The 14,090-nt window shown below is 38.5% G+C and overlaps 3 protein-coding genes across 3 annotated transcripts; all 3 read right to left on the minus strand.

The window, feature by feature from the left end:
* Positions 1 to 240: 240 nt before the first annotated feature.
* Positions 241 to 4,923, minus strand: LOC108752693. Its single transcript, XM_018493727.1, has 5 exons — positions 3,632 to 4,923; positions 3,180 to 3,284; positions 2,849 to 3,064; positions 2,079 to 2,399; positions 241 to 2,014 (listed from the first exon to the last, which is right to left on the minus strand). The coding sequence occupies exons 1-5, from the start codon at positions 4,796 to 4,798 to the stop codon at positions 1,976 to 1,978; spliced, it is 1,848 nt and encodes a 615-aa protein (XP_018349229.1). The 5' UTR covers positions 4,799 to 4,923; the 3' UTR covers positions 241 to 1,975.
* LOC108752399 lies at positions 4,863 to 5,756 on the minus strand. Its single transcript, XM_018493201.1, has 2 exons — positions 4,930 to 5,756; positions 4,863 to 4,897 (listed from the first exon to the last, which is right to left on the minus strand). The coding sequence occupies exons 1-2, from the start codon at positions 5,546 to 5,548 to the stop codon at positions 4,863 to 4,865; spliced, it is 654 nt and encodes a 217-aa protein (XP_018348703.1). The 5' UTR covers positions 5,549 to 5,756.
* Positions 5,573 to 6,973, minus strand: LOC108752400. The gene is made up of 2 exons (XM_018493202.1): positions 6,897 to 6,973; positions 5,573 to 6,620 (listed from the first exon to the last, which is right to left on the minus strand). The coding sequence occupies exons 1-2, from the start codon at positions 6,971 to 6,973 to the stop codon at positions 5,573 to 5,575; spliced, it is 1,125 nt and encodes a 374-aa protein (XP_018348704.1).
* Positions 6,974 to 14,090: the final 7,117 nt, after the last annotated feature.

Genomic DNA, 14,090 nt, shown 5'->3' on the forward strand with positions numbered 1-14,090 from the left:
TAATCAAAAATGTAGTAGTTAAAAATATCTTAATTAAACAGTTTTGTTGAAGATGGAAAATTTTTTTCCTAGTATGTACATCAATGGTTGTATTAATGTAATCTATTAATTTTTATTGAACTTTATATCTTTTAATTAGCTATTTTTATGACTGTAAAGTCGTCACTCTAATAATTATAAATCTCTATATAATTTCTATATAATTAGTGACATAATAAAGATTACGTGATTGATGTTTGATTGTAATTAACAAATCTCGTTTGAAATAAAGAAATTAACGGAAATACGAAGCGTCTGAGAAAAACGGGTTAATCGTGTATCTTTGACGTGCTGTCTAAATGCCACTGTGCTGCATGTAAATATTTAGCAAAACGCTCGCGCGAATAATGTTTCACGTATGCCGGAAACATGTACGTGCATGCAGGGAAAAAAGGTTAAATAAATATTAAAGGCAAACAGAGAAGAACCGGATTTGAAGCATGCGGCAAACCCGAGCGACGCATATCGTTCTTTTGAATCTGGACTTTTTCTTTCTTTCTCTCTTTTTCTCTTCTCTCTCTTTTCTTTCTTTATCTCTCTCTCTCTCTCTCGTTTACTTTCGACCTGTATCCCCGGGGCAAAAAACCCCAACCACGATTTTAGTCACGAGCCCTGATGCCTCGTTGCCTCGTAATGATTCTTCGTTCGTTGACGCGATATAATTTGAATCGTGGTATTCCGCGGAAAAACGAAAAGAAAATTATGGTAGGGAGATACGTCGTACCAAGGAAGATGTATCGTGAATGAGGCGAGTTTTACTTTTTTCTCTCCCTCTTTTTTTTCTCTTTCCTACCGCGAGTTGCCGCGAGTCTAAGGCGCGTTTTCTGTCGTAAGCAGAAGTACTGTCAGGACATCCGGCGTCCGTGATACGTTTCCAATATTTCATCGGCTCGTTTGCGTTATTTTGCTAGACAACTCGTCGATGCGAGATCGTCGGCTCTATGGTTCAGCTTCAGGTATCCATGCTTTTTATTTGCCATTGTCATTCTTTTTTTATAGGATCACTTTACATATTATTACCGATGTAATAATGTAAAATGCCATTTGCAATGGCGTTCGGCTTGTTAAATCGAGAATGGAATCGAGAAATATCGGAAGTGTCAAGCACCGTAGGACATTTTTGTTTCCAACATGAAGAGAAATATATATGTTCCGCGGGTTACTTATCTCTTCTATATTGATAAGAGATTATTATTAATCTATGGGAATAACATTATTAACATTACAGTTATTACGTGCACGTATTTAATGGAGTTCAATGCAATGAGACTTGAGTGATCGATAATTGGTGCAGCGAAATACAGTATTAGTCGGTGCGCCGCGTTGCCAATGAATTAATTTGTCGTGTGCATGTGCGAGTATACGTGTGTGTATAGCGTGCGGGAGAGTAGGAGAGACAGAAATCGGACTGTTAATCCAATCTACACGCCAAATCAGGAATGATGGCCCGGTAACCGTTCGCGCCTTTTAATGATCCATACATTTTGATTCGAGGTAGGAGAACCCGAGAAACTTGATTTCTACGTTACGTTGGATTAGTGAAACGTGGCGATCATTAGCAGAAAATTAGGTCCCGTAATTGAACGTTTGTCGAAATTTCCACGGGAATTGTTTGCAATTGAAGCGTCCACGGCGGCTATACGGAGGTTAACCGGTCGCCGCATACAGGAAATGGGCGTTCTGCACCGTGTCATCATGCGGTCGTATCGGTTACACGAACGTATTTGGCGCCAGTATGCAGGAACTTTGAGAGTCTATCGACAATTTCTTTCCAAGCGCTTTCCGATCTCCCCTGCTTCTGTTAATTACTCGTCGAATCGGGACGAGTCAGGACTCTGAAGGGTGTCGCGGACTTTAAAGCCGCTAATCCGCTTGACATTCATTTGCGAATGCGTCTTGTCAATTTTGGCGTGTTTTGTAAACTTGATGGTCATTTTTAGTGCATGGCGGTTTTTAATGCGTCCGGTAGCAAAATCTAAAAGTATAATGACAAGATGAAAAAAGTAATTGTTTAGAGTAAAAATTGCTTATGCACTTACTTCCGTACGTTTACTGAGCCATTTTGCGAAAAACTTGACGCTCTCCAGATCCGTTATGTTTTTCCAGACCACGTCCATCGTTTCTAGGTCGGTCATCACGTTCTCGCATTGCAGCCATCTCTCTCTCACCCGATTTTTGGGTGGCACGAATCGGAGCTTCCAGGGAATCGCGGTGCCAAAGGCCATTGTTTTGGTCGGCTTACTCTCAGCTTTGGCATCTCTGATAAGATGCTTCTTGGTCATGGCAAGCTCACTTGCATCAAAACACTGTCTCGCTGCGGCAACATCGTTAGGTACCATCGGCATTTCCCTTATTGACATCTATCTCAAATATAATTGAATATTTTATTTTCTTATATCCCTCCGGCGTAACGTAGAAAAGTTTCCTTTTTGCCATGAATTTCTAACACTCTCGAAAAAAAAAAGACGCAAAAAAGAAAAAAACAATTTTACGATAATGAAATTTCTGTCATTAATTTAATTGTGTTTTTTCTATTGAAAGGAAATATCATTTTCTCCACGAGAGAGACTCGGCGAGCTTTATTTGAGAAATGCGAACGTGCAATCAGGTCAGCCTTCTAGTACCGCGTTGAAGTTATAATTCAAATCTCGCGTTGTGTGGTTCACCGCTCAAAGTGCATGTTATCGTTGTTACATCATGCATCGCATTATGATGTTACGCCGTTGTAGGACTATCGCGTGCACGCGCGAGAACGCATTTATGGAAGCGCAATACACTATGCGTCTATGCACTTTGTTTCTATCTGTACCTCCATCGTTCTGCTGGCGTCGGCCGTAAAGTCAATTTCGAACATATCTCCTAGGATTTCCTCGTCGATGACCATGTCGGTGCCGCCTAAACTACGCAGCCACTCGCAGAAGTCACGGCATATCCTGTCCGTAATATGTCTGGCTTTCATCTCAAGAGTAGCCTCGGGATCGTAGCCTTTAAGATCGACCGCCGTTAAAGGACGCCAAGTGACAACCTGTAACGATCAGTGGGCTTCGGTATTAAGAAACCCAAGAGTTTTGCATGGAACTGTAGAAGCTGATTTTAGCGTACTAAACTAATAATGTTATTTCGCATTGTCGATGTCGTACCTTGCGCCGCGGTTTCTTCAAAAACAGAGCATAAGGATTCAATCTGACTTGACCTACTTTACGCTCATCTCCGTTCGAAATGTCTTTGGTCGTCGGGGGATGCACCTGCAGGCGTATAAAAGCTCACTTTCAACTAATAACTCTCGAACGGACAAAGCGTACTGTGTCCGAGTAACAATAGAATTCACAGTATTAAATGAGAGACTTATTTCCATTTTTGACTTATATAATCAATTTATCGAACATAAAAAATATATAACGTAGCGAGAATGTAATTTCCAATTAGTTTTAATTAATTTTTATTAAAAGAAATTAAATTAGGATCATAAACACGAAAATATAATGTTAAAAATTTGAAAGTTGCGACGAAGTTCTTTTTGAAAAAAATCTAAATTCGTTATAGAATGTATTATAGAATATCCGATAGTTGCAGAATATATGTACATACATACAATCAAATCGAAGGGAATCGCGCCTTCCTCTTCTTCTTCTTCTTCTTCTTCTTCTTCTTCTTCTCCTTTTTCTTCTTCTTCTTTCTTTTCCTCTTTTGTCGGGTACCAAATCGGCATACCCAATAATGGGGCCACAAGATTGTAGGAATCAGGCGGCAGGGCACGTCTCAGCAGACGAATATTGCAAGCGGGAGGCTGTTTTGTGGAAAAAACAAGGTCAGACGGGAACTTATCAGGATTTAAATAACGTTGCGAATCCACTAGTAACTTCGTTAATCTTGCGACTAGTTTAGCGCGCTTTTTTGTCGCCGTCATGCTAGTGCTGTGTTGTTTTATCATCCGCGAAGAAAATTCGTTCGCCAAGCTCTTCAACATGGTCGTGGTCGACGTGTCGTCGCGAATAGCTTTCTCTAAAAATCGCGAGACTTCAGCGATCGTCAAAAGCGGTAATTCCACGCGCCTCTCCGCTTTCACTGAGTCGGAGGAAGTCGACCCTTTCGCGAAATCTATCTCCTCCACGGGGATTACCTTTCCTTGCCCACCTTCCTCCTTGCCTCGAGGAATCTCGAACGTACGTCTCGTAGAATCCTTCGATAAATCCTTGATGCTCGCGTAACTGTATCCTCTCTTCAGCTCGCCCTTTCGTGCAGATTCTACGATTGGCGATATCAGCTGTTGCTGCGACTTAACTTTCGAGAGGGCACTCGAGGTTTTCGAGAGCGTATCTTTTTTCTCGTCAGTCTTTTCAGATTTCTCGCTGATTGTTTCCGATGGCGGTCTTTTCTTCGTTGTTTCTTCGTCATCATAATATTCATCGTCAGATTTCTCCTTCGAAACCGCAGTTTTCATGAGAGCGATTCGCGACTCCATGGTAATTGGTTTTTTGTGTCTCAGAGCTCGCAAAGGTTCCATGCTGGGTACCAAGACCGTAGGTAAGTGACAGGGCGCCATGTTTTTGTATTGGGATGGATCATTATCCAGCGCCAGCGGGGATGATGTCTCATCATCAGAGGTATGTGCCTCCGAGGACGAAATTTTTGATCGTTCAATGTCCGACGATATTGAGATCGAGCTGGAGGTGGCTTTCAAGCTCTTTGGATCTTTAGACAGCAGGCTTTCAATGGATTTCGGTGTTTTATCCTTAGATTGAATTGAATCGGTCTGCATCGAAATCTTGGTACCTTCTTGTTCCACTTGAAGCGACGGCGATGCTGATTTGCTTGACCCATCCTCAACCGTTTCCGGATATCTCAGAATTTCCTTTCTCTGAGAATATAATATGTTCCGTAATTCCTCGCGAAATTCCGGAAGTCCGTCGGAGCTGGACTCGCTGTCGTCTTTTGCTTCAATTTCCGTTAGCAATGATGCTCGCGAGGAGACAGCTTCGGTTTCATTCGCCTTCCGCAGGGATTTATGCATGCAGGATAAGCACCTATCACGGTTCTTGCGTCGAAAGCACGAAATCCTCGGAATAGCGTCTAGGAGTTTCGCCGAACGATTTTCCCAGGTTTCGTACTTAGCGAACTTTGTGCTAAAGGCGGACTTCGTCAATGATTTTGCGGGAACCATGGAAGATTTGTCGGAGTCCGACTTTAACAGCTTATATTTAACGCCCTGCTCTTCGATATTTGCAGCCCACGTTTCTCTCAATCTTCTTTGCATCTCGCGTAAGAAAGGAAATTCTGGGATGTGAGTCCGGGATTCAGGACTTTCGCTCTCAGCCACGTCTGATTCGTTTGTATCTATTATCGATCTGTCAGTGGAAACGCGCGATCTCACCGACGTTTCCTCCCACACTTCGGGTTTGAAATTCAGATTTTTGTTAAGCGTCAAGCGCTTCAATGCCTTATATGCGCATCGTTGTGAGTAATTCAAGAATTCCCGCGTTCTATTATCAATCGTCTGCTCCAATTGCATTTGAAGATTAGATAGCGCATCTTGTCATTCTGATTTATCGATAAGCTTTTCCCGAATTTTAAGAGTCTGTAAATTCGACGATTGATTTATTACTTTGCTAGATGTTCTTTTAACTCTATTTCGGGGTTGAAACGATTTTGGAAACGACGATGCAATTTTTAAACCATCCATGGACTTTATCTCTTTTGTAGACTTTGTTTTGCCAGAAGAAAATTTAAATTTCGATGTATAAACGTCAGATCTGAAATTGTATTGTTTGTCGAGTATATAATTTTTCTTATTTTTAGATTTGACCTCTGTAGTTCCACTTGTATCACTTAAATCAACAGCATTGTCCAGATAATACTCCAACGTCTTTTGTGGAACAGTAATCCTTTTGATCTTCTTACTCTCGATAGAAGTTATTCTGTTCTTATCTTTATCATATTTAGACGCATCCTGCACATGTGGCAATTTGTTCAATTTTTCTCCCAGCGACACGTTTGCTCTCGGATCTTCCGTCAAATATCTTTTGATATCGTCGTCAAAAATTTTCACCACGGGTTCATATCTATGAAAAGGACACGTCCTCTTTGAATATATTCTTCCATCTCTCAATCCGTCATGTGGTATGATAGAATTTTTGGAAGAAACATCAAGCGATTCTGGTTCTTTATACGAATCTACTTTTTTGATTCTAGATTTATTTTGAATAGTAACAAGCGTATGTTGTTCCTCTGCATTTGTCCTAGCGATTGTAATTGCGTCATTTTTTGATGGTTTCTTTGGGGTGGGAGGAGAGATTTTAACTATTGGCTCTCTAGCATTAGAAATAAAATTTTCGTCTCTTGTTGAAGAGATATCCGGCGCTTCGAAGGATTTCGAATCTACGAGAAGTACGTTTTCATCGAACCTTCGAGGAATGGAAGAATCTGTGATATCGCGAACGTCTGTTTTAAAATCGCGCAAAATAGGAATGATAGGAAGGTAGGATGATTTTGGAAATGAGTTTCTTACTCTAATTAATCTTTTCTCTTCATCGTCGCAAAACTTCTTCCAGTATTCCTTCGATTTACGAAAAGGACGATCCCATCTGAAGCGAGGTTATACATTATATATTGACAAGAAATTTTTTATTAATTTTTAATGTAATAATTTAATAAAATATATATTTATTTTAGGAACTTTTTTCTGTAAAATATTGTGTTTAATAAAGAAATTAATTAATTAATTGAATATAATAAAAAAAAATATAATTAAACTATATGATTAATAGTAAAATTTATCTAACGCTTGAAAAATATTTTTATATTAAATATACATTATATTCTTATACTAAAAAATTCTATTTTTGTATTATTTGACATACTTTGTTGCCTCCACAACACGTAGCTTTTGCATTAAATAGCGATGTTTGGGTTGCTTCAATCTTGATGGATGAGACATTTTTAACAATTTTATGGTATTTTATACACTGTGTAATAGATCGATGAGTTTGTTTCAACTGACACAATTTTTTTATATTTAATTAAGTCACGATTCTCGGTATTCTGTAGTGATTGCCGATATGGACCAATATGGACTACTAAAGGTATTTAATTTCGTTATCGATCAAACAAATTCAGAGCATAACGCAAATATCGCAGTCATCATGACGAGCTTCCAGGGACCAGGAAGAGATGGTAGTACTTTCCTCTAAAGCTTGTATTGATCGCGTACACGTAGGTCGAGTTCTGTACCATCGACTGACGTTCATCGTGTTTTGAGATCCTTTTCGTTCTCTGAACATAAACCACGTTTTCAGTGACTGAATTTGTATCTATCGTGGATAATATTGTAAAGTTCTAATATTTATCTGAAAAAGATTCACGTGTTTGTTGGGGATTTTGCTCAAAATCTAACGGATGTTCCACGAGATGTCTTCACCATTTAAGTTTTGCGTTTTATGCATATACTCCCACAGGGATGATTGATCTGGCGATTTGCATAGTCATTTGGGCTTAACAAATCTATGGACCCGAACTCACTGCACAGACATTCATATATATCATATCTATATACACGTTTTCGTGAATGATGCGTTAAGAAGAAGACTTGCTACATCTAAATACATATTTTTTTTTGATAGTGCTAACTAAACATTTATTTACAATAAATAAATATTTACTCAATAACAGAAAATATAGATAAATCAATGTTCTTGTACCAAATAAATATAATAAATATTTACATTTAGATATTTAGTTTGTACTATTCAAACAAATATTTATTAAAATTTTGTACATTTTTATTTTTAACCCTTACCGCACAAGATCGAGTCACTAGTGACCAAGCGATTTCTGTTCGTTTAAGCTTCTTTGAGTCTTTCGATAATTATAAATTATACTATTATACATTTTATTATTTTTCAAAATGAAGTTTTAATATTTATTTTAGAAAGTTGAAAGCATGTTGGTGAATTTTTAGAAATTTTTTGAACCATTCTGAGGCGTGTTCGGATTCCCACCCGGGTGTTCTCCAGGTGTCATGTCATTCTTGTTTAATAGTCGGTAAATAACAAGGATGGAGTGATATCTGGGTGGTACTCAGGTAAGAATCTAAACATAGCCCTGAATAAGTGAAACAAATGGACGGATAGTGACCCATATTTGGACGGATGAGGCATCAAATTGTATCTTGTACTGTAAGGATTAATTCAACACATTGAAGAAAAATAGGAGCAAGTGTAAAGAAGAATAAAAATATAATAAGAATGAAAATAAAAGAGCTTATTTTTTTTAATTTAATACAAATTATATGTGTATTATTTTATTTTACACATTTGTGTAATTTAATATACAGGATCCCAAAATTCGCGCATTTGGAGTATAGGACATGATACTTTATACTAGAATAAACAACTTTTTCCTTTTGCAAAATTGCGTCTGACAAGTAGTTTTTACAGAAGGGTAGATTGAAGTTATACGAGTAAAGGCAATATTATTTATCGAATATAATTTTACTATAGGAAAAAGATATTTGTTTTAGCACAAAAAATAACTTTTTCTTTTAGCAAAATTGCGTCCGATAAGTAGTTTTTGCAGGGAAGCAGGTTGAAGTTAACAAATAAGCGCAAAAATTATTTATCGGACGCAATTTTGCTAAAAGAAAAAGTTGTTTGTTTTAGCATAAAGTATGTTCTGTACTCCGAATGCGCGAATTTTGGGGCACCCTCTATATTAATGAACATTAATAATGTGGTGACTTTATATATCAAACTTACATCTATATCTTATGTAGCACTTCAGTGTTACTCACGATGAAATTCCGATTATCTTTGGAAAATATAAGCAATATTGAATTTTAAAGTTTAACAGAAATAAGAGAAGGAAAGAGATAGGGTGGGCAAAGAAAATACATCTCATGAAGTAATTATTTTAAAGGGAAACCTTAAAGGGACACCTTTTCGCAACGGGGCATCGTATAGTTACGCAACTTCGGTATTAACTGCCGGCCAATAAGCTGCAGCACATATTGCGCTCGCTTGCGACCACCGAGGAAGCTCGGAAACTTCCAATGCGCCCGCGCACGTATGTATTTTGCAATAAATAGACGCATTGCGCTAACAATAAGTTACGTACGTAATTACGTACATAACTTACGCGAGGAGAAGCACACTAACATTCGCACTATGGTACGTTGACCTAACGATGGGACAAGGTACCAATGTGGACGCCATCTTATTTCCATTGTCTCAGCTGTCGCCAGTCTTCCGGTCGGGTGACTCGATGCACATTGCATTCGGTGAGGAGACAATTGGACGAAAATAATTATTTGTCGCACTGTAGTCCGAATCGGAATCACCTGTATATCTATATCGAAATTACGAATAAAGTTTTTGATCTGAATAATGCATTATAAAATCGGATATTGTAAAATCGATGTAGAAATAATCAAAAATTTTATTTTCAAGAATCGTAATTTATTCACAGGTCTTTTTCTCATAAATGCGCCAGTATAAAAAAAGTTTGTCAAATTTAATAAAGAACGGTGGCAGTTTAGGGCCAACATTTGTCTGTGTTTGAAACGTACTTGAAATCGGTAATCCATCTTTATAAATTTGGACTTTAAATGTAGTTCTTCAAATGCAGTTGAAAATTTTTAAAAAAGCAATTTATTATCCCCCTCCCCTCTCCCCAAATATCAAATTATGAATTCGGCTCTTAATTGAAAGGGAATATTAATCATATTTATCAAACTGCGCATTAATTCTCTCCATACGTAAAATATGCTAATTAAAAAATAATTATTTGAGTTTTATCAAATATTTCATCTCTACGTCTGTGAGAAATAAATGCAAATATACAGAGGATATTATCATTGAGATGACGCGAAACATTTTTGCAAAAAATATTCTCAACACTGCCGCTAACAAATTATTCAGCAGTTTACTAGCTGTTAAACGTGAGTCTACCGAGTATGTCGCTCAATCGTTTGACGATCTCTCGGTACTTCGTGGTCGAGAATCGATGTTTCGAGTCTGTGCCCACGGAATTCCGGAATCTTTGATCCACGCGAGAATACATTGGAGTACAGTGGACGTGTTGGAATGAGTAATTCGTGGTTCGGCGGAGTTTGACAGTTCGCTAAAAAGCTCTCTGCGCCCGCAGGAAGTGAGTTGACAGTCAGGAGAATGCGTATACGCGCACATTTTGCGTCACCGGTGTAGTCACGGACAATGTTCATTAATGACGCTTGGAACTCGTTCCGCAGATATTGTCGTAGTATTAATATTAATTAAAATTTGAACATACAAAATGTTCCTTCTTTCAAAACTATTTCTAACATTAAGACGCTACTTTCTTTTCTCACATTCTGAAAATTGTTTCTTCTCTTATTAAGCCTATAATTTTTTTCCCGTGGAGAGAAAAAAAGGACAAACCGCGCGAAAAGTTCAGCTGAAACGAATAGCAATTGATCTACCTATTTTTCCAGATTATTTCTATTTATATGCGACGATAAAACATTTATTTAAATTAGTGTTACTTAACTGATATATAATGCATACGATATTTCACGTAACTGACACATAATAATGTTTATGAATAAATATTTACCGCACGGAAAAATCAATTTGATCTTGTAATGTAGAATAACGAATTGCAAGCGTGCAAAAGTGCGTCATTAGAAACTCCATTAACAAACGAGATTACACGACATGTTACGCGTTTCCGCAAGCGTACGTTGTAAACGTAAGTTCGTGCATACACAGCGGTTAGATGTGAGGACGTCACGTCGTGCAGAAATCCCAGGAATATTTGAGCAGCGAATGTCTAAGCAACGTCGGATATCAGACCGTCTGATACTTCGCTACTCTGACAGCGGGTCGTCGACGTGTGTAAAGTTAGTCGGCGTGACAATGATAGTGAGAAACTCGGCGGAAAATTACACGTGTTTTCCGTCGCGGACGGGGGAATAATTGCACATCGGCCCGAAATGCAAGTTTCATGTTTTCGAAATATAAATTCTGATTAGAAATCCCGTAATGTCATAAGCTTATAAATATATGTTGCGTAGCGTGGTTCACGAAATATTCATCGTACGGTAGCAAGGCTAATAAAGTTGGGAAAGCTGTTGTGCAAATTCGCGTATAATGATAAATTTTATAAAAACGACTTTCCACACCTCACACAAGAGAGTCTAGCATAATTTCTTATAATCGCGAGACTTCCTGAAAATAAAATGTCACAATTTAACTGCAGATTTAATTGGGGATTAAATTTAAACGCATTTGAAAGTGAGACGCCGCGCTGGGCGTCTTCCCATTCACTCTTTGTCTCTGTTATTTCGTCAAAGGATACCGTTATATAAAGATGTTCATGGAAGACTGAAACATAAACGCGTTGTAAATTATGAATTGTACGTTGCCGCTTAAGGGCCGCTTAAGGGCTATATTTGCCCGTAGGAGGTATAACTGGGGCGTGCACAATCCGAGTAATTTCTCTGCCGCTTATATACGTATAAAATAAGATACGATCAGCGCCGTTAAAGCGCGGGACGCAGTTTGGAACGGACGCGCGCAACGGCGGCAATTAATTGCGGAACGGAATTGCTCTTTGTTACGGGAAAAATCGAGGATAACGCCTTTCTGCGCCACCGCAACGTTTAAAGTACGGCACGAGCCACGATAGGATCGGTACGTGAGATTACTTTGGGCTTTCAGTTAACGCACGGCTTTGAAACAAGGCGCCGCGGCCTGTTTCCCCCGTCCGCTGCCAACAAACTTTAATTTAACTCGCTCTCATACGTCAGACATATTGCTGGCTCTCCTTGCCTGTTACTATCCCAGACTAGGGCTTGATAATCAGCCGGCGTCTTCTTCATGAATAGCCCCGTCGCGTCTTACGAGATATCTCGAAATCGAATTATTGGATCTTGATTAATTTGATATCTCTGTCAACACGCTTTTTTTAAAAATTATGACTAGCGAGAACAAGCAGTGCCAGTTTTTCAATAGTTGACATGACTTCTAATTATGTATATATCTATTATAAATATTTCTTTAGTGTTATTTTGAAATAAAAGCGTTAATTACGCATTTATTGTACATTATGTTAATTAATTTTATCAGTTTGAATTCTCAAGACTCTCTGTCAACAAAATGTGGGATGAAATCTCAACGAGAATTATATTTAATTTATATTACTCTGTATTTATTGAGGATGGCTAAAATTTCAGGTAAAACATGCAATCTATTTTTATGTATTGATTTATTATTTTATGTCACATAATTGTATATTATCGGCCGAGTTAAGCTTTTACTAATCCTGTTTTTAATTTAATTTGTTAATTAATTTTATATTTTTTATTACACAATGTAGATTTAATAAAATAATTTTTATTATTTATTTGTAACAATTGTAAAATTATTTTTTTTTATATGAGAGTTATTTATATCATGATGCGTTATATTTATATTATATCTACGCAGAATCTGTATGTGTGTGTGTGTGTGTGTGTGCGCGCGTGTGTGTGTTGCTGAAAATTTATACCTGCTTTATCAATTCAATATTGAAATTACTGAAAAATAGATTGTCAAATACGAGAGATATGAGAAATGTTCTCGCGGATGTAAAATCTTTAAATCATTGCATAGGTACATTACGCGTTAAATATTCGAACGCGCACGCAAACTTCGACGACGTAATCGGGTTACGCGTAATTATTTCGTCGCTCATATAGTACGTGGATACGCACTCGAAATTCTACCGAGCGAACGGCGCGGAGAGCGGGTGCGTGAAAAAATTTTTAAACGTGCCGAACTAATGGTTATTCGCCGCACACGGAGTAATTAGAACTTTTCCGCGCTAATACTAAACTGATTGGGAAACACCCGTTCGTGTACTCGTTCGCTCGCACACCAATACGTGCGCATACAGTCTGGCAGAATGAATTTGAGAAGCAGTCGAAGCACGGGAAAACAAGATTAGGCGGCTAACTTTGTTTGCCAGGACCAATCAGCAGGCCCAAGAATCTCAACTCGGCCCGAGTGCATTCTTCTCGAATTAAGATGACTTCCGTCACGTAGTTTGTGATTGAAATAATTTGTACATCATGTCTCTACATCTCGGCCAGAGAATGGCGTTAATTAATATTCCGCAATTTCGCAGTCAGAGTATGTGATTATAATCGTTCTGGGAAAAGCTATTATTCAAATTCAACGAAAACAGACGTCCTATGATCAACACAAATGAATGAAAAGGATCATATTCGGTTGAAAGGTGGATTTTAATATTTAATAATATTTTTAACCTAATAATAATATTTGAATTTTTTTACATTTATTTCCGATTCAAGCAACCTCCTCGCTGATTGTTTTCTCTTGAAACAAGGAGTCTTATGAATTTTATCAATGACGTATTTTTCAAGAAAATAAGTTCCTAAATTTGTACAAATTTATACTTTTTTCGGTTTGGGTAATATGCTGGATTTAGTAGAGTTAGTCAAACGACGATGATAATTTCTACGGGAGCTCGCACTGCGAACGGGGGGGTTTTATAAAAAGCAGCGCCGCAGAGAAAGTGGTTTCCCGAGGTTATCGTCGCTCGTAAATGCCGGGGAATATGCTCGATTATGGAAAATCCTGTGACTCTTCTTTTCCCTTAGCTGAGCTTCTTCCTTCCTTATCCTTCGCCGCTGTTTTACACATTTCGCCAGACGATTCCGCACGTCTCTCCATCGGGCGTCTCACGTGCCTCGCGAGAAAAGGCTTATCCCGGATTGTCGACGTACTCCCGTGTGGGACTACAGACACGGAGGTCGTCGTCGACGAGTGGAGGAGAATTGGTCGTAGGACGCGTAGTAACGCGAGGTCGAATCAGAGGAGAATGGACCACCTCCTGTTATCAGCTCGGAGCCAGCCGCCTTCTCCGAGCCGACAAATTACTACATCCCCACCAGCGCACCATTCTGGTACCAAATCACACCGATCTCTCCTATTCTGGTAGCACTGGTTTGCTTGTGTCCCTTCCTTGTGTCACGCTGCAGTCGCAGCTGCCCGTGGTGCCAAGGTCAAAGTATCATG

This window comes from Trachymyrmex septentrionalis, unplaced genomic scaffold (assembly GCF_001594115.1).
Source record: "Trachymyrmex septentrionalis isolate Tsep2-gDNA-1 unplaced genomic scaffold, Tsep1.0 scaffold60, whole genome shotgun sequence".
NCBI classification, from domain to species: Eukaryota; Metazoa; Arthropoda; class Insecta; order Hymenoptera; family Formicidae; genus Trachymyrmex; species Trachymyrmex septentrionalis.